General features: G+C 34.6%; 1 protein-coding gene across 1 annotated transcript; it reads right to left on the minus strand.

The window, feature by feature from the left end:
• Positions 1-17,465: 17,465 nt before the first annotated feature.
• On the minus strand, positions 17,466-18,155 carry LOC119663738. Its single transcript, XM_038073345.1, has one exon. It carries the CDS (start codon positions 18,153-18,155, stop codon positions 17,466-17,468), a length of 690 nt encoding a protein of 229 aa, XP_037929273.1.
• Positions 18,156-21,955: the final 3,800 nt, after the last annotated feature.

Here is a 21,955-nt window from a genome sequence, read left to right on the forward strand (position 1 = left end):
CCATCGCTATTCATTTATTTAAATCGATAACTAAACACCAAAAATAATCAATTCTTCAAACATTATTTTTCATTCACACAAAACGATTTTTATCGACTCGGACTTTGTTAGCACCACACGGTACTAATTCCACTCTTATACCATGTTTATATTATATTGCATTTACAGTATGAGATTAACAATATATTAAAACAATCGTCAAGATTACAGTACTAATCTAGTTGTTTAATCACAGATTTCGTATACAAAACAAACCTCGTTTTGGGCAAGATTAATTTTAAATTTCCTTAAAAATTGTGATTATTTTTGTGTGCAACTATGCAAATGTTTTAATATCATAAATTTAAAAATGCCGAGCTGAGTAAAATTCTTATTTAATTTGTTTCATAATAGTTTAGTACATAATTATTACTAAAATTTGTTAAAATTTTGTTATAAAACTATTTATTAAATTTACATTATAAATTTTTTTTAAAAAAGTTGTAATTAAATGCTTTATTTACAATAATTTATCAAACACACAAAATTAAACATAACTAGAAAAACGTGAATATTAATCACCAATGTATAATAGAGGTATTCAGGCAACAGATTAGTTCCTTAGTTGATTAAAAAACTTCATATAAAAAAAAAATTAGCATTTTGATGTTAATCTGTGGCTTGAACGACCCAAAATGCGTAATGTGATTAGTATGTTGTGTGCAAATGCCTTGGCAGCACTCGTAGCAACAGCAAAAGCGAAACATATGTTAACATTGAAATACTCAAATATTTTAATATCATTTCAATGTATCATATAATTTATCTTATCATATCATATAATTTATCATATAACTAAAATTGCAAACGTGTCATATATCAAGAAGTAGAATATTAAATTTTATACTTTTTAATTATATTTTATCCCTTTAAAAATTATAATTTTACTGAATTCTATTTATTAATTTATGGTTTTATTTTTGAATTTTCTTTTTGAGACACCCTATGCCCATAGCGTCGACACTTGCTACTGGCAGCACTATTAATCAAATTTTCATTAATCTGAGAATCTCCCAAATAGTATATGCTCTGCTTAATTTCTTTTTTGTATGCACATTTTTGTTGAAATCATCTACTAAGCAACTATCCAGTTGCCTGAATACCCCTAATGTTTTGATACTTTTTGGTTGTGCCTAAATTTAAAAGGAAATTTAAATATGCTCACTTTCAATTTGCCACCAAAAATAACTAGCAAGAAAAAACTCATAGAGGCTGTAATAATGTTAATTTATTATTACATTATCTTACAATAAATGTTACAAATACTCAACAGTATTTACGCCTTTCTTTAAAAGTGGAAAGTTTAATAATTATATTATTAGCGATTTATAAAAAAAGGCTGTGTTGCTTACTGCCATTTTTTCTCCAAAACGTATTAAAATTGTAGTAATTTGCTCCTAAAAGGCAAATTAAGCAAGAAATTTATGACTAAACAACACTGTTTTGCTTTAGTGCCGGGCCACAAATACGCCGGCTTTCATGCCGGAGTTTGAACGGTCATATTGTATTTTTTCTCATTCTAAAATTTAAAATTTGCATTGAAAACAACAACAATTGTACTCATGCCGTGCTCAAGAAACATGGCCCTTAATCTCACAATGTACACTTAGTATTACGAACTTCAGTGAACGATCTTTGCTAAAGTTGATTCCCAAACTTCAAAGGCTAACATTATCGTTTCAGGTTTTCATTGTGATAGTTGTTAATTTTTTTTTTTGTATTTGTTTACATTTTGATACTCTTCAATCTACATATCGTTTCAAAAATCTGCCTTTTCTGTTTACTAAATTATTGTTTAAAATTATGAATCAAAATGTTATTGCATTGCTCTGCAGCGAAACTGCACAGCAATATAAAATACTTAATAAATTAAAATATATACGAATGAAGCGACATAAAATAATTGCAAAAATATTACAACTAATAACAGCAAGCAAATGTGGAAGGCACAGAAGATATTTTATGAATATTTTAATATAACTACCAAAATAATATTTTTACAGAAGATTTCGGCAAGTTTTGCGAATAATTGCATTTCGTTTCTGACTCTGAATTTTAATGCTATATAAACAGAAAAATGCAAGCAAGATAATCATTTTGAATAATTACGTCAAAGTGATACGTAACACAGTTGCTAGCTGTGTCAGGTATAAATATATAATTTATTAAAATATTGTAAAATATATTTAATACTTTATGCTGCAGATAAATTGCAACTTGGCAAGACATTCTTCAAATAGAAATATTGACAATGATTGTACAATCCAGTCCTCCAAAAAAAAAACTCATGGAAAAACAATCGGAATATGCAGAACATGTTTGCAGCTATTAGAATTTCAAATCATGAAAGTTATTTTGAATTAATCTCGTGGCATATGACTAAAATACAATTTTTTACAGCAATTGCGTTTCAAATAAAAATAACCGAACCGTTAAACAGTTCAGGCCCATTGGCTGACAAACCACATATTAAACAACCTATTACTCGAATGACTAATAGATGCGTGCAAGACAACAAGTGGTAATACACTTGATAGAACTTGTGTTGGCAGACATTTGGGTCAAATGATGCAAATGATAACTGTGTAGCAGCAGGTTACATAAAATTTTCAAACGCAACCAGGAAATTAACGAACTCGCACTTGAAACTCTCGTTTGAAAAGAAAACTTAAGGAGCGCATATAATGCAGGTAAAATCAGTATTCATTGCGGCCGGCAACGTCAACACATCGTTTAGTAATTAAATAATTTAGTAAATAAAATAGTGAAAATTTTGTAAATAGTAAAACTTTGTATAATATTAATAAATACCTTTCCAACTAAAGCCGTAATAAAAAATTCTAGTTGATATTATCCAACACAAATTTAGATAAATTTAAGACGTGTATTTAAATTGAAATTGAAAAATATTTAATAATATTGCAGTTCATGTTTATTATTTTAACAAAATATGTGAGAATAAAATTTAATTTATAAACTGAATAGATAACAATATATTCAAAGTAATTATTTTTCTCATATTATGGGATAAGACTTATCTTTTTTGACATATTTGCTTTTGTTATGTAGTATATTCTAAAAACGTTCCTTGCGTTTTGCTTATATTCCGCTATGCCAGAAGAAATCTCTCTTATACTCTAACGATGTCGTAACGTCTTGACAATCTTTTAATGGAAAAAATAATCTCCAGCCACCAAATATTGTGTTTAACGCCATCAAAAGGACGACAAAAACATTGGAAATGATAAAGTCAATAAAAATAAAATACTAGAATTGATTCTGTTATATTTAGTAAGATCACTAGTATATTTAGACTAGTATATTTATGACTAACTTTATTTTATAATTATCAATTCTTAAAACTAATACAATATAAATATCTAAAGCTTTTAAAGAGAATAAGTAATAAAAAAGAATAAAAAATAATTAAGAGTTGCTAATAATAATTATAACATATCTCCTCCCTATGTTTAGAATTACTAAAATTTATTAATTACATACAATATATTATTAATTCACTTAAGTAAATTAACTTAAATTTTCAATTCAATTTTTAATTCAATTCATAATTCAATTTTTAATTAAAATAAAAAAAATTCATTTATTTTTCTGTAAAAAGTTATCAGTTTGATACCGCTGTATAGGTGTTCGAGAATGCATACTTCGACATAGTTCTTCGAATGCATTTGAAGGATTAATAACTGACTTTTCAGACTCTGGAATAAGACCTTTTGTTGACATTGTTTGCCATGTCAATTCTTCAGGTTGAATATTATTTTCTTGGTTATTGGGTTCACAATGTTTTAACTGGTTTTGATGGCGTTTATAACAACCAGTTGCTGTTTGAACGATATACTATATTCAATATTCTTCCTAGTTATATATACGATGATATATACGATATTCTCCCTAGTTGTTTCTTTATAACACATTTATATATTTCGGTCCATTTGAGAAATTTCGTATAAACACAGTACTGAAGAGATCGTATTTATTTTTTCCCAAGCTATGGTTTTCAGCATAATTTCCAAAATGCTTACAAGTGTGCGAACAGCACAACCATGTAAAATTTCAGCTGGTGACTTTCCTTCTGAGTTAGGTAAAAACCGATAAGATGAGAGAAATTTTATCACATTAATTGATAGTTTGTCATCGATATTCTTCTTTACCGATTCCTTGAATGTGCGTACGAAACTTTCTGCGAGTCCGTTTGAGGCTGGATGGAAAGAAGCTGTCGTAATGTGTTTCACATCATTTTGATAGCAAAACGTTCTAAACATTTCTGACGTTAATTACGGCCCATTATCGCTGACAATGCATTTGGGAAGTTGTACCAGATAACCGAAAAATATATGGAAATTTCGAAAAAACATCTACACAAATAAGCCACATTGCATTGAAAACAGGTCCAACGAAGTTTATATGGATGCGATCCAATGGTGCTTCAGGTGTTGACCAGGATGCATATGTTCACAGATAACAAGTAGTCGACTTTGCTGCTTCTCGTTCGATATTTTTATCTATGCTGATCATTTAACCTTTGGCAAAGCTTATGAAGCTATTTAAAGGGACGTCGTGAATTCGCCAAGATCCACAAAAAAGCCCTTAAAATGTAAAAGCGGCCGTGCATGTGCCGGACAGAAGCAAAGCATGAGGTAGGCGCTTTCATTTGCATGATGTCAAGGGTATGTCCAGATTGCTTAGGTGTTCCGAGTGGTTTCTTGAAGAACCCCGTCTGGCTAGCACATCTGCTTTGCAATTGCTGAATATGTCCTTATGACCGATAACCCAGATTAGAGAAATATTGAACTGCGTCGACATCTCATTTAGATATGTGTAGCAGTCAAAGACTGTCCTAGATGTTGACTGAAGTCAAGGACCTAAAACGAGCTTGACTATCCCATAGTATATATTGTAACGACCGGTTGTCCAGGTTCGTTGCAATAAAATTTATACTTGCGGGACTGAATTCTGTTCCATAAATAAAAGTGTACTTTTATACAATAATTTAATTTTACTTTATTTATTTCAATATAAAACAATAGTTACAGGTATTCAAAATATTATTTTGTTAAATAAATTCTCTATAATTTTGACGCTCTTCGTTGTGGCGTCCGGGTGAATTAAGGTATACAATAGTATACAGTCGTGAATTTGTTGAATCGTTGTTCAGGTTTATGTGGTTGACTCTGATGTTGAGAAGGTTCCTGACAGGACCGCGTTCTCTCCTGGGTTCCTTCTCTCCTTACGGATGCTCTGTGTTACGAAAACCTATAGGTTGGCTGAATAAGCCAGATAAAAAAAGAATAATTAACAAACAAAAGAAAAGAAAATGAACGAATGGACCAGTGTAGGCTGATTAAGCCTGTAAACTAGGATTTGATCGAAGTGACCAGTTGCCTGCTTTGATTGAACTGACCAGTGTAGACTGAATTAGCCTGTAAACTAGGATTTGATCGAAGTGACCAGTTGCCTGCTTTGATCGAACTGACCAGTGTAGACTGAAATAGCCTGTAAACTAGGATTTGATCGAATTGACCAATTGCCTGCTTTGATCGAACTGACCAGTATAGACTGAATTAGCCTGTAAACTAATATTGATCGAATTGACCAGTTGAACTTGTTTATCGTTTGATATCCAAGAGACAAGTTGCCGTGCTTGTACAATGCTCGTTTATTTACATATACTCAAACGACCGAAGCTTTTCTTGTAGTGCATCGGTACATTTGCCGTTGGTATTTTTGATACTTGTTGTCTTTTGTTGCTATTGTTCGCTTGGGTGTAATTTCTGTGCTTTGTGTTTTCGTGCGTTCTTGAATTCGCCGTGCTTTGTATTTAGTTCAACCAAAGCTTTCAAGATTGTCTTGTTTACAAACGTGTTTTGTTCAAATAGTGCTGGTGTTTGTGCTTTTAATAATTATATTTATTTATTAATAAATAAATAAAAAAAAAGATAAAACAAAAATTAATAAAACAAACAAAAATAAAATATATATATAAATAGTGAATAAATAAGGTGCGTATATTCTTCACTTATTTAATTACATTTCTTTATATTTCAAATTGTGTTTTAGTTTTGTTGTTTTATTATTTTTTTATTTTCTTCACGTTTGTTTACCAGTTATGCCCGCGGCTCATTGACGCATGGAATGCAAGTAATGTTGTTGTATTATGATCTTGATAAATATTTAAATAAATTTTATCCTTTCTAGGTTGTACGCTGAACTTTGTTGAGAATGAGTTGGTTTCTGGTGTTGTCCGCAACGGTGTTGGTGTTGCGTTTTCTGCTGACGGACTGACGTCAGAATTGTACAAAAGTATATGTATGGTTGAAATTAGTTTGTAGCAATTTCAACCCTTATAATATATATTTCAAGTATATTATCTACTTCTAGGCAAACTAAAATTTCATTTATGACAGTCACTTCCTCCTGAAAACACTACAGTGATACGGAAGCCTATTGTGGGGTTTTAATGGTCCATAAATTTATAAATTCAAACACATTTTTTTTATTAGTATAAAATTCAGTTATTTATTTTATTTATCATTTAGGATAAGTATATTGATAACTTAGTGTACACTCTTCAAGATTACGTTCAGAACCAGACTGTCGTACAATTATATTTTTCATACCGATCATAGTTCGGTTTTACAATAATCTATTTTACATTTTATTATTTACTTAAATTCTATTGGTTAATATAATTCTTAGTTTCTATATACTTACGTCATTGGTCAACAATATCATTTCTTAATAGTTGACACACATATGGTGACCAACTGTAAAAAAGGGCAAATCATATTGCATGCACAATTGCTTGCAATATGATCCGCACAACACTTGACATATTTTAATATGTTCTAGATTCCGAAATCCAAATTGCCAAGCACATGCTGAAGTAATTATACTTCGCTATGCACTAAAACGTTTGTCATAAAGAAATGACAAAACAAAGGAGTCGAATTACCAACTCATAAATTATTGTGCTATACAATTTGGGTTTCTGGGTTATAAATAATGATTTGAAGTGTTTTGGGTTAAAGTGTCAGATCATCATATCGCACACATTGAATTGCGTGTGGTCATGGTCTGATATGACACTACACTATAATAAGAGGATATATTCAACCTTTCTGAGAAAACTTCACTTCCCAGGCCACCCCCAATTTTTAAACAATTGATAAAAATTTCCAGATCCTCATCCAGGGAGGGGCGCCTGACAACCAAACCTTTTTGGATGGGATTTTAACAATGAATTTATTATCAAAATCGAAAATTGGAGCGGAATAGTCGATGTTATTTGGAGTAGAACTGCAAATTTTTAGTATGGTCACTAGCCATCCATTGTGATGTTGCTTTGAGTCTTAGGGCAGATGATGCTGTGAAATGTTTACTAATGATGTCAAGTGGCATTAAGTGAAGCATTTAATCTAATGCCATAGATGATGTTGTACACAGAGCATCACTAATGCAGAGGTTAGCCCTGCGCTGGACCCTGTTAAATACAGCATACCTTGTGATCAAAAAAGAACTTATTCGTTCTTTTTTTGAATTCCCGCGCTTATCCAATAGATAAATTTTTTTTATTTTCACACTTGCAACACTATTATATACATTCTGTCAAAGTTTAACGCATATCGTACGATTAGTTTTTGTTTGGCGTCTATACAAAGAAGTTGAAAAATTTTCGTGTGGCAATTTTTAGCTGAATTGCATTCAAAACAAGCATCGTTGTAATGTCCCCAAAGAGATGATTTTCAACGCAGATAGTGACCCCACATTCATCGAACACATCATAACTGGTGATGAGACATGGGTCTATGAATTTGACATGCCCTCCAAACAACAATCGACCGAATGGTGCTTCGAAGGTGAGCCGAAACCGAAAAGAGAACTCCAAAGTCGGTCCAAAATCAAGGTTGTGCTGTTTTGTGACTGTTTTCTTCGATATTCGTGGTGTGGTGCACTATGAATTCCTTCCGGACGGTCAAACTGTCAATAAGGAGTATTATTTGGCCGTTATGCGTTGTTTGCGTGAGGCCATTCGTAAAAAGAGGCCAGATTTATGGAAGGCAAACTCATGGATTTTACACCACGATAACGCACCGGCTCACACAGCGTTTGTTGTGTCGCAGTTTTTGGCCAAAAACTCTACCAATATTATCAACCAAGCACCGTACTCTCCAGATATGGCCCCGTGTGACTTTTTCCTCATCCCCTGACTCAAATTGCCATTGCGAGGAACGCGTTATGAGACCATAGATGCCATAAAAGAGAATTCGCTGCGTAAACTAAAGGTCATACGTTCGGCGGCTTATAAAACTTGTATGGAAAAGTGGATCAAGCGTTGGCATTCATGTATTGCCGTAGGAGGAGAATACGTTGAAGGTGATAATAAAGAAAATTATTGAAAATTAAAATTTTGCTTTTTTTTTAAACTTTTCGTTCTTTTTTGATCAAATGGTGGTCCGAAGATTTATCAAGGGCCGTCCACCATACGGCTATGTCATACAAAAGTATTAGTCTAATTACAGCCGTATATAGCCATTTAGCTATACGTGGTTGTAATCTATATTTTTTACCAATAGCTTTCTGACATTAGAGCATAGCGTGATTTATTTTATAGCTCGTAGAATCTGCTATACCAGACGATCTTTGAGAAAAGTATTTACTTGACAATACTGTGTGAGCAGCTTCAAAACTTGGTAACAGTTTCGTGGAACAGGGAAAACAGCATTGTGATTGATCAACGACAAGACCTTCCAATCCACCATCGCGTTCTCTTGCGAGTATTTCATAAAGGCTAAAGCAGGAGTGTTTGTCTTCTGCTATTACGCATTTAATAGCTGGAACATGAACGGGTTTGAAAGGCTATTCGCTAACATCGCAGACATCGCGAGATCGGAATTACTAATCATCCTTACAGGCGACTTCAATGCGTGGGGAAATAGAGCAGATAACGTGAGAGGAATATTGCTGCTAGAGTGGTTCACGTCGCTAAATATAGTGCTTCTTAATAACGAAGAACATACGTTCGAAATGGCACGGAACGATCGGCAAACGCCCTAATCTGGGTTCAGGACTCATTGGCATGCCGTGCCACTTAGTCGTAAGGCAATATCTACTCAAACAGTTATCATCGGACGATCCAGTTCAAAATAGACTCACAGCTCACGAGGACTCGGTAATCCCCTAGACGAAAGGGATGGAAACGCCGACTGCTAGACGCCACAGTGTTTCATATGATTTGAAGCGATCTCACAGTATTTCCTGATAACGCACAAGATCTCGTTAAGACGGTCACGTTGAAATTGGTGAATTGATATGTTGTAGTTTATTGTGACTGTAAAGAATGCCAAATAACATACTATGTATCCTATCAGCCTGCAAAGCAGAAACGATAAACAGTCTAGCAGCAATCGCTGACCGTATTCAGGACAACACGAACCGCATTCATGGGGCACGAACAACATGAACAAGCTACTTCAATTTCTAACCGAAACAGCATATCTATGAAGAAGGCATTCAAGATGCAGTAAGTCCAAAGTGTATCACTGCCATATAAAGTTTGGTGCAGCAGCGCGAACCACCATATGAACTTCGCAGTACAACACAACAGAAAAACTAATATCGCCACTGTGGCACTGGAAATCAATGCATCAAAGAACAAAGACTTCACGTTCGTGATAGCAGTACAAATCTCAACTTCTTAATTGACTCTGGATCCATAATATCAGTATTACCTGTCACAGTCGTACACTCATCACGTAATATAATTCCTAATGAATTAAAACTTTTTGCAGCTAACGATGTAACGAACCTTTCTGACAGGGGTTTTGCTCGCCGGATTCCAGGTCCAGTTCTACAATAAATTTATTTGTTAAGAACAGTGGAACGTGTGAATACACGGTGGACGGTGACGTTGGTGCGGTGATGTGGTTTGAAGAAATGTGAATTTCTTCTTTATACAATGGATTTGGCGTAGAAATGTAAATTTCAACGCCCCTGACAAAAGGTTTGAAGAAATGTGAATTTCTCCTTTACACAATGGATCTGGCGTAGAAATGTTACTTTCGACGCCCCTGACAAAAGGTTTGAAGAAATGTAAATTTCTTCTTTAAACAGTGGGTTTGGTACTGGTGATAATATTCATGTGTTATTATCACCTTACCGAGTAATTTATTAACGAAAATATGGTTTCGTTATGAGTAAATGAGTAATAGAAATTTATATATCTATATTAATAGAAATTTATATTTCTATTACTAACGAAATGTTAATTTCGTTTTTAATAATAATTTTTAATAGAAATGTGTATTAAAAGTTATAATTTATTAACGAAAATATGATTTCGTTATGAGTAAAATAGAAATATATATTTCTATTACTAACGAAATGTTAATTTCGTTTTTAATAATAATTTTTAATAGAAATGTGTATTTCTATTAAATTTAAAAAAAATAGAAATCGAGATGTAAATTTCGATTTTTGATGTTTTCAGCACGTGTAATATGGAGCAACCTGTTCTTAGCTCGATGTCTACTGCTTTTGCTTCGCCTTTTATATCTGCGAGGTGCGAAGCAAACAGTATATTTGTTCTTGTAATTGCAACGGTGCGTTGTTTACAAGTTTTATTATTGTTTTTGATGTGTTTTTATTTTTTTATTTTATTATTATATATTTTGTTTTGTAATATATAATATATTGTGTAGTGAAATTTACGAGTGTAAATTTTATGTTACACTTCCTCGGTTTTCCCATTGAGTTGACGAACTCGTACCACTCCTACTCGACTGATCTTAACTTGGTATCTCCGTTGGTCGATTACCCGAAGAAACATGATTTGTCGACCTGGTTTTCGGTTCGCTAGCGCTTCGTGGATTTCTTTGTTCAACCCCTCTGGCCATTCAATTTCGGTGGGTGGCGGTGTAATCTCGCTGAAAACAGATACTGCGATCTCGCTAGCTTCTCTGTATCTCGACCGGTTTTGCGAAATTGATGTAGGTGGTCGTCTTGGACAGGTGGGTTTTCGGACACACGCTAACACATCAGAGTGAACAGGAGTAGCCGGTGCGTACTGGTTGCCTTTCAATTTTTTCCCTGCAGCTACTATTTTAATTTCACTCTGCTGCGCCTTGAGCTTAGCCGAGTGTTCTCTGAATTTCTGAACGCTTTGCTCCCACTTTGACATGTTGTCGTTTCAAGGTTCTGTGATCGATTGTCTTGTTTGTTGAATGGTATCGTCTTTTATACTTGATTTTTATATGGGAACCGTTATTCTTTTGTTGTTTTTTTTTAGGTGGTTTATTTTTATTAATTTTTATTTTTCGTTCTCATGTGGTTTACTTTATGTATTACTTTAGTTCATTGAATTGGCAGATTTCAAGTCCTTGACGTGTGCGGTGCGTGTCTGGTGAGTGGTTACATGCGTGGCCTTTACTATGACTGGCGATACCAAGGTGGTTATTCTATATGGACCCCCGTAGCGTGGAGCTAGTTTCGCGGCAAATTCCTGGGTTGCTTTTGAGACTGGATGTTCCTTGATCCACACCAGTTGGCCTATGTCTGGTCGCCACGGTCTTCTTCGCAAATTGTAATACTTTGCTTGCGTTCCGGAGGCTTCTACGATGTTTGTCCGGACCGCCGAAAACACCTGTTGTAGTTGTGATTGTTTTTGATCTTAGTTCTTGGTGACTGTTCCGCATCCTGGCGTATATTTGTCAAAGGTTGCGCCTGGTAGTCTGGCTTCTCTACCTTGAACTAAATAAATGGGGCTATAACCCGTAGTTTCAGATACCGCTGAATTGATTGCAAGCTTAACTTCAGGTATGAAGTGGTCCCATGTTCTATGCCGATTATTTGCATATTGAGCGATCATGGTTTTTATTGTCTTGTTTGCTCGCTCCGTGGGATTTTCTTGCGGTGAGTATGGTGCCGTTCTCTGATGTCTGACTCCAATTTCTTGTATGTAGCTTTCGAAGGATTTGTTGCGGAATTGTGGCTCATTATCTGTGATCAACACCTTAGGTACCCCAAAATTTGCGATGATTTTTTCTCGGAATGCGACGGTGGTGGCTTCGGTACTGTCCTTTCGCAGTGGAATCAGTTCCACCCATTTGCTGAAGCGGTCAAAAAAACAAGTAACATCGTATTCCCCTTGCTCGATCTTGGTAGCGGACCGACAAAATCTGCAAAAACAGTTGCCCATGGCTCCTCGGGTATTTGGGTGAGCATTTCGCCTGCCGGTTTTAATTGAATGGCTTTGTATTGTGCGCAGATACGGCAGTTCTTTACATATTACCCAATGTCTCTGAGCATACCAGGCCAGTAGTATCTGCTTGTTATACGCTGTATTGTCTTCCGTATGCCGAGATGTCCTGCTGTGGGGTTGTCATGATTTTCTTTAAAGATTTGTGGGCGTAAAGATGTTGGTGCGCATAACTTCCATGATGGCGTGTTTTCATCATCCGTGAAGTTAAGGATATTGCGATAGAGTTGACCATTGGCTATTGTGAAATCTGGAAACCTGTCTGGACTTGTCTGTACTTCCTCGAATTTCCTTGTGAACCACTTACAATTACTTTGTCTGGACTCTGGAATTATTTGCGCAACATTTTCAACCGGTTGTCTGGACAACGCATCCGCGATGACATTTAATTTACCTTTTCGATATTGAACTTCGAATTGATATTGTTGCAACTCTAACGCCCATCTGGCAATACGTCCGGTTGGGTTGTTAATTGAGTTTAACCATTTGAGTGCCAGGTGGTCAGTGATAATTGTAAATTGGTATCCTTCGAGGTATGGTCGCATTTTGCGAATTGCCCAAACTATTGCTAAGCATTCTTTTTCAGTGGCTGAGTACTTTTCCTCGGTTTGGTTTAAATGCCGGCTTGCATAGGCAATGACATGTTCGACGTTGTTGATGGATTGTGTTAATACTGCTCCCAGTCCATGGTTACTTGCGTCTGTCTGGAGAGTAAACGGGAGATTGAAATCTGGACAAGCGAGAACTGGTGCTTCTGTTAGTTTCCTTTTAAGCTCGTTGAAGGCATCTTGTTGTTCTGATCCCCACTTCCAATGTTTACCCTTTTTTAAAAGTGTTGTTAACGGGTGTATTATTCTGGAGAAATCTGGCACGAATCGCCTATACCATGAAGTGACTCCGATGTATTGTCGTAGTTGTTTTAGACTTGTCGGTGGGTTTAATTTTTGTATCGCTTCAACTTTTTCTGGATCAGTGTGTATACCTTGTTCGCTTATTACATGTCCTAGGTATTTTGTTGATGTCTTGAAGAACTCGCACTTTTCACTGTTAATTCTTAGGTTTGCTTCGCGAAGTCGTCTTAACACTGTACTTAGGTTTTCTTTGTGTTCCTCGTAGCTGCTGCCCGTGACGATTATATCATCCAAATATGCAAAAGCGTAAGGTTCTAGATCCACCCCTATTACTCGATCTAACGCCCGTTGAAAAGTGGCGGGCGCAGAATGTAGGCCAAAAGGCATCACTTTCCATTGAAATAATCCGCGACCGGGCACAGTGAAGGCTGTATATTGTTTACTACTCTGTTCCATTGGGATTTGCCAGTATTCATCGCGAAGATCCAGATTGCTGATATATTTGGCATTCCTTAACCTATCTAAAATGTGGTGAATGCGAGGTAGAGGGTAAGCATCGGGGATTGATTGTGTGTTTAGTTGACGATAGTCTATACAGAACCTCCACTTGCCATTTTTCTTCCGTACCAACACAGTTGGAGCACAGTATGCGCTTCTCGACGGTTCGATGTAATCGTTCTTTAATAGCTCGTTAACATGTTCATTGATGATTGCTTGCATCGCCGGGTTGCGTGGGTAATATTGTTGTTTGATGGGTTGCTCGTGACACATGATAATGCGATGTTCCGTAATATTACTGGGTCCGTTAATCTGTGAAAACTTGTCTAATTCCGGTTTCAAAAATTCCTTGAATTTTACCTCCATTGTTTTTTGTTTTGATGTTGATACTTGTATGATGTTTGCTACCGTAGTCCCGTGTTTGTGATATCTAAACTGCAAATTTTGACCTCTGCAAGTTAATGAGGCTCCCATAGCAGCCAAAAAGTCCAGTCCCAAAATTACCTCATCGATCAGGTTTGGTAGTAGAATTAATCTGAACTTTGTGGTTCTTGTCCCGAGCGTGATAGATGTTGCCATTTGTTGCTTGGTGGAGTGTTGTCCGCCATCCGCCATACGTACTTGTGTGGGTTCAGAGTTAAGAAAGATTTTTCCCTTAAGTTTTGCTGCCGTTTGCGAATTGATGAAACTTCGCGAGGATCCTGTATCGATCGTTGCTTTTATGACTTGTTGATTAATAGTTACTTGGGCCGACAGACGTGTTTCACTGAGCTTCATGCATCCTACTGGTGGGACGGGGTGTTGTCTTGTGGTCTCATCGCCCCGTTCTGTCGATGGACCCTGGTTTCGTTTTCCTGGTTCCTGCAGCAATCAATTGTACGTTTTCCTCTTTTCCCGCATTCCCAGCAAAATAAGATGCTTGTAAACCGACAATTCCACCTCAAGTGTCCTTGTTGCCCGCAACGACGACAAGCTGTCCTGACATGTTTGATCTTGTCTTCAGATGCATCAATCACTCGTGCTTTGATCTCCTTAGCCGGTAACGTATTTCTTACTTGACGGTCTGTAGCGGTCAGTGCCTCCAGGTCCCCAGCTAATGTCAACAGCTCTGATAATGACTGGAAGTCTTTCCTACGGATGTACCATTGATACTCGGTACGACTGTTCCGGTAGATCCTTTCTAATTTCAGTACAACAACAAAGTACTACGATCTCATATCGAGCTTTGTAAACCTTACCAAACCGATCACAGTTCAACCGCAACTCATTGGACCAATAAGCCATCCTATCATAACTTCCTGCCAACCGATTGCAGAGCGCCCACGCAGATATGCTGATGCGAACCTAAGTATCAACATATCTAAATGTGAATTTAGTGTAGCAGAAATAATTTTTCTTGGATACGATATAAATAGACATGGTATCAAACCGCCAGCAAATCGCATTGAAATCATAAAAAATTTTCGAAAACCTAATACAATAATGGAATAACGTCGCTTCCTTGGCATGGTCAAATTTTTTTCGAAAATGCTTACCCAATGCCGCACAAACACAAGCACCTCTTAAAGACATATGTAAGAAGTCCATAAAAAATGATAAAACTAAAATTTCTTGGACTTCACCTCTGTCTATTGCATTCCGACAATGCACTGAAGACTTCATGAATGCTTCGCAGCTGACGTTCTTGTCGTCTCTTATTACAGACGCTTCAGACATTGCAGTTGCAGCTCATCTCGATCAATTTCAAGACGGTTTATGGAAACCCGTTGCCTTCTTTTCCGCAAAACTTAACCCGACGCAGAAAAAGTACAGCACATATGATCGAGTACTCTTAGCAATTTGCCTTGCTATTAAACACTTCAGACATATACTTGCCATTTCGTTGTAAGGACCGATCACAAGCCAATTACATTTGCATTCCGTCAAAAATTAGACAAAGCCTCACCTAGCAGCTACGATATTTACATGCAGAATTTACTACATCTATAGTCCACCTTCCTGGTTCCGAAAATTTAGCAGCAGATGCATTATACCGAATCTGTGACATCATGATGCCTACAACTATAATACTAGAGGAAATACAGATGTACCAAGAAAACGGTGTAGAATTGCCTCAAGCAAAACAAAGCAATGTAATCCCATTAAAGAAAGCATATTTCAAGTCCGATGTAGAAATTTGATGTGATACGTCTACAACGACTTATTTAAAGCACTTGCCAACCTAACTGGAACTAATCACATCCACACAACACCGTATCATCATGCATCGAATGAAATGATTGAACGCTGGCGTCGTTCTTTGAAAGCAGCATTAATGTGTGGCAGTGGAACATTATGAATGAATCTTCTACCTACAGTACTCCTTGGTCTAAGAACTGCCTACAAAATTGATATCGGAGCTTCAGCAGCTGAAATGCTCTACTGTTGTACGCTTCGACCAGGAGAATTTTTCAACGATATTCACTACATTTTTTTACCAAATTTCGAGAACACATAAACACTCATGGCAACCGGTGTAAATTCTTACAAAAAAATATGAACACGTGCACACACGTATTCTTCAGAGCTGTCCACGTAAAAAAACGTTAGAGACAACTTACTCAGGACAATAATTGGTGAAAAAGCGAGTAATTGTTCGTGTTTATATGGTCGTGATAGACTGTAAAGAACTCAACGTCTCAGTTGAACGTCTAAATCCCTCATTTTTTACAAGAAATACGGACGATAAAGTGAAACCACTCAAGACGTACTCTAAAAAAATAGCATTTACTGAAGACACTCATTAAGCGGGGGAGTAACTGTGACATCACTTCACCAATGAACTGACAGAAAATGATAAAAAAGAAAAACAAATGTTCGGTAAAAATTGGCGCGAGTAAGAAGCGTCATCAGTCAACGATTAACTTTGTAAACGTATTCAATAAATATTAATAATAAATTGAGTTTTAATAAATAATGAAACTTACAACCCTTATGCCAAAGAATATCTGTATAAAAAAAAAACTCTTTGTTATCTAAGAATGACGTGCGAAATTTTTGCCGAAAATTCATTTTTTATAATATTTCGGTCACGCGTATTCAATGCATATTATTTCACAAAGTTTATGTCACATTTCGCTCTTTTAGGGCTGCAGTATTATTTTTTATTGCAAACCTTTTACAAAAGGATTATTACTATATTCCATTTTAGTATATTAAATATGTTTAGTAATATTAATGAAGAAAACTGGTTAAAATAAAAGTCTTGTTTATCTATAAATTAAATCTGTTCATAAAATTATATGTTTGATAGATTCGAGTACATTAAAAGCAGTTTGATCAGAAATAAAACTACTGAACGGGTTGAGCATATATAAGATACTACCTTTATTTCTTAAAATACTAGAGTTTAGATACAATTTTCTTATTCTACTTAATGTGCATAATTTGATAATCATGTGCCTAAACAATTATTGAACTTAACCTAAATAAATATGCGCCTAAAGCATGCACCTAAATAAATATGCGCACCTTTTGTGAGATAAACTTAAGATTAAGAGTTGTGTGCATGTGTACGAGATAAGCATACGCCTAAACAATTATTTGTATTTTACTTAAATATAACAAGTAAGTATAAGTTGCTAGAGTAATAGAATGTAATATAAAATAGACATATATAAATATATAAATGTTGAAAATTCTGCGGGCGTCTTTAATGCAGAAATAAATGTGTTCATGATTTAACAGTCTGCCATATAGTATCGCCTTCGGCTATATTATTTTTTTCTATTTGCCATTTGTTTCTTTTTTGTAATGTTGTCAAATATTCATGTTTCCATCTGTTCCAGAAATCTTTTTTCATTTTTTGCATGTGGTTCCAATGATCGAATTTGCTTGTTCTTTCGTCTGTAGTTGGTACTGGGTCGTCCAACTTTTGGAGTTAGTGCTTCTATACTTTCTACATCATTATTCGTGGTACAAAGTGGTCGAGAGTTTAGTACTGCTTCTATTTGATGCAGAAGTGTCGTCATTTCCTCATAGGTAAATTTTGATTCTCCAATTGTTCTTTTTAGATGATGTTTCATTGATTTGACACCAGCTTCCCATATACCTCCGAAATGAGGACTAGCTGGAGGAATGAAGTGCCATTCAATTTTGTCTGCTGCTAATATTGATGCTACTTCATTATTTTGTTTGATAGCTAATTCAAATTCTTTGTCTAGTTTGGTTGCTGCTCCAATAAATGTTGTACCATTGTCGGAGTACATATGTGCACTTTTTCCACGTCGTGCGAAAAATCTTTTTAATGCTGCTAAGAAGGCGTCAGATGTCAAGTTGGTGTCTGCTTCCAAATGAATTGCTTTTGTGGTCATGCATATAAATATTGCTATGTATGCTTTATATGATTTTTGCCCACGACCTCTATAACATCTCATTTGTATCGGTCCAGCATAGTCTATTCCTGTAAGTTTTAATGGGTAGTTTGGTGTTACTCTATATTTTGGTAGCTTTCCCATTATCTAATGTAATGTATTTCGTACAGTTACCGCATATTTTCTTGATTATTTTTTTAATACCTATTACCCAGTAGCGTCTTTTAATGTATGCTTCCATTACCGAGTTTCCGCCATGAAGTGTTTAATAGTGTGCTTATTCTGTTATAAATTCCATGTATTCTCTAACCAGAATAATTGGATGCTTCAGGTTTTCAGTTTGTTTGCTGTTAGTTAGTCTTGCTCCGACTCTTAATATACCTTCTTCATCTGTAAATGGTGTTAATTGAATAATTTTACTTCCTCTGCTGATTTTTTTTTTTTCTTTAAATAATTTCAGTTCTTCTGAAAAGTGTTTTTGTTGATGATATTTGATTAATATAGTTCTAGCCTCTTATAATTCTTTCTTTAATAAGTATTCTGCTTGATTTTTGTTTCTTCTGAGTCAGGTTATGAATGTTAGTATATATGCTATGATTTGTTCCAACCTAGTTAGACTGGGGTTTGTTTCTATAAGTTGTTCTATTATTTCGTTCTTTTGGCTTGTCAGTATTTTCGTTTCTTCCATATTTTCAGGTTTTGGCCAATCTTTTTCTTCTTTTGTTAGCCAAGAGGGTCCGTTCCACCATAAAAGATTATATTTCAATTTGGAAGGACATATTCCTCGGGAAGCTATATCTGCTGGATTTTCTTGTGACTTTACATGTTGCCATTTTGTTTCTGGTATCCATTTTTTTATATCTTCAACTCTTGTTCTTATAAATTTTTCTTTATTTTTAATATTTTTAATACAGCAATGGGTAATCATTGAGTCACTTCAACAGTATATTGTGGTGTTACTATTCAATATTTGTGATGCTTGTCTCATTAGTTTTGCAAATAAATGCGAAATCCACATCGCTCTAATTTTGGAATCGTTTTTTTTGTTTTTTATCGGCGATACTTTACTTTTAGCTGTTAGTAATTCTACAGATGAGCCAAGTTTTACGTATATGACAGCCGCGTATGCTGCTTTTGATGCATCGCAGAATCCGTGAAATTCCCAAGATTTTAAATTTGTAGTTCCTATCCATCTTGGTATTCTTATTTCATTATATATCATATTTACCATATTTTTTTTGTAAATCGTCATTGATCTCATCATTCCAGTCAAATTTATTTAGCCATATTTTTTGTATATATATTTTAGCTGTGACTGTTACTGGTGTCACCCAGTCTAATGGATCGAAAATATGCGCTGTGTTTGAAAGTATCATTCTTTTCGTCCATTTATTTATATCTTACATTTTTATAGTAAAATGGAAGTTATCTTTTATTGGATTCCATTTAAGTCTTAAAGTTTTTATTGATTCATTTTCATGTATATTAGGGGTATTCACTCTCTCTTGTAAACTCATTGCAAGGAGCACGAAATGCAAGAATGCTATACAAAAACTGCAAGACTGCGAGAACACCTCTGTTGCAGAATTGCATCATCAAAATGAATCAGCTGTTTTTGCAGCCGTATCACATTGAGCAAAGAAAAATAAAAGTATAACAATGCCGCGAACAAGTGAAATACAAAAATGTATAGATTTTTTTATTGAAAATAGTGCTTTTAATATTCTGATTGAAGCTATTAACATGTTGTTAATGTAGTTTTCACCTAATAAAATAAAGAAGCATTGTTAAGGTGTTCAGAGAACACTCTGAACCATTCGACGCCTCGCCTCTGATATAGACCAATAAGTCTATTTCCACAAATCTCAAAAATGTTCGAAAAAATTCTAATAAAAAATTCTGATATAATTCACGGATAGAAAACTTAATTCCGGACCATCACTTGGATTTCGCAAAGCGCATGGATTATTGAACAGGTCCTTAGAATATCTAACGAAATACACTTGGCTTTACACTAAAAACAAAATAGTACGGCAGTTTTTCTTGATACAGCTCAAGCATTTGGCAAAGTGTGGCTTGAAGGACTTTTACTTTATTTTATTTTTTTTTCTTTTTTCTTTTATTTATTCCATTGATATTACAACTATAATAGATATCTAGTAATACCTTTAACAAATGAAAATTTGGCAGTTTAAGTTATCTTGAATCATCATTTAAGATAAAATGTTAATGATAATGATATATTTTACACAAATTTTAATACATTTCATAAATAAATACATACATAAGTAAATAAAATAAATAAATAAATAATATAAAATAATAAAATAAAATACATAAGTAAATAAACAAATAAATAAATAAATAATTTAGATAAGTAGTTAGCACTGCTTTTATGAATTGTTTCATGTACAGTAGGGATATTCAGGTCGTTTCTGATATACCATCTAGCATCTACTATCGTTCGCAGGATATTTGATTGCAGCCTATGGATAGTACTTATATTAGGCTAAAAAGTGGTTCCTCATATTTCAATTCTATGTTTCCAAATCGGAACAATAATAGTTTCGTAAATTAATAGTTTGTTATCTATTGACAAACTGAAATTTTTACCAAGAAGTCAATATAGATCTGCAAATCTTCGATGAGCTTCCTTTTTTTCTGAATTATGTGCTCCTTCCAAGTCAGCTTTTGGTCTAATAGCATGCTCAAGTATTTGACTTTCTTGCAGATTGGTATATCAATGTTAACAATTTTCAATTTCTGTTCTTCAAATTTTCTGTTGATGAAAATAACTTGGACAGTTTTTGCGACGTTTATCTTTATCCCCCAGGTGTCAGACCAATGCATCACTTCGTTAAGATAATTTTGAAGGTTTACAGTTGCTTTTGTGATGTCATGGTTTGTTCATAAAAGTTCAGTGTCATCAGCAAACATTTCAGTTAGTATTTCTCGACTTTTTGGCTTAGGTATGTCTGCAGTGTATAATAAATATAGGATCGGGCCTAATACACTCCCTTGAGGGACACCGTCTTCTATTTTTATCATGTGGGATGTGTCGTTTTGATATTGCACAAAGAAGTATCTATCTTTAAATATTTATTTCAGTAGTAAATAAAAATCGGCCGCCAATATCCTTGATAGTTTGTAAAGCAATCCTTCGTAACAGTCACTGTCGAATGCTTTGAAATAAAAATTTAAAAAAAATGTAATTAATTAAATGAATCATACACTTACCTGATATATTTATGAATTATATTTCTATTTTCTTTGAAATTAATTTTATATTTATTAAATTAATATTTATTAAAAATTAAATTAAATAAATTTAAAAAAATCAAAAGAAGCACCGAATGCAATTTTAATCGCATTTTGCAATAATGAAAACAAAGCAGCAGAATAGAAAACAAGAACTGCCAAAAATATTCACCGCAAGAGAAGTTCAAAGAGACGTAAAGTGCACAAGCAGAACGGCAAAGTAAACAAGACTTGCGTGAGATCAGCTGTAAATAAAATGATACGCTACGAAAAAGCGCGGTTGGTTGAGTATTTAAGACCCGCATTTTTGTTCAGACGGAGACTTGTAAAATATTTACTAAGGCACATACACCTGGGGATTACAAATTCAAATTAGCACTAGTTGCACATAGAAAAATTTCGATATAAAGAAATTATTTACTCGAAGGAATATACTGTATTTAAAATTATTACATTGCGATCGGCTGTAGTACGCCTACTGCAAGTGAAATAATTTTTTAATCAAAACACAAATTAAATAATTTTTAATCAAAACACAAAGGAATATATCCATATCAGGATATATTCACACGAATGAATATATTGTATTTAAAATTATTACATTGCGATCGGCTGTAGTACGCCTACTGCAAGTGAAATAATTTTTAATCAAAACACAAAGGAATATATCCATATCAGGATATATT

This window comes from Teleopsis dalmanni, chromosome 1, assembly GCF_002237135.1.
Source record: "Teleopsis dalmanni isolate 2A chromosome 1, ASM223713v2, whole genome shotgun sequence".
NCBI lineage: Eukaryota > Metazoa > Arthropoda > Insecta > Diptera > Diopsidae > Teleopsis > Teleopsis dalmanni.

Bases quoted from the DNA above. Each gene is read 5' to 3' on its own strand.
- LOC119663738 (XM_038073345.1), bottom strand. From the start codon at position 18,155: ATGGGAAAGCTACCAAAATATAGAGTAACACCAAACTACCCATTAAAA.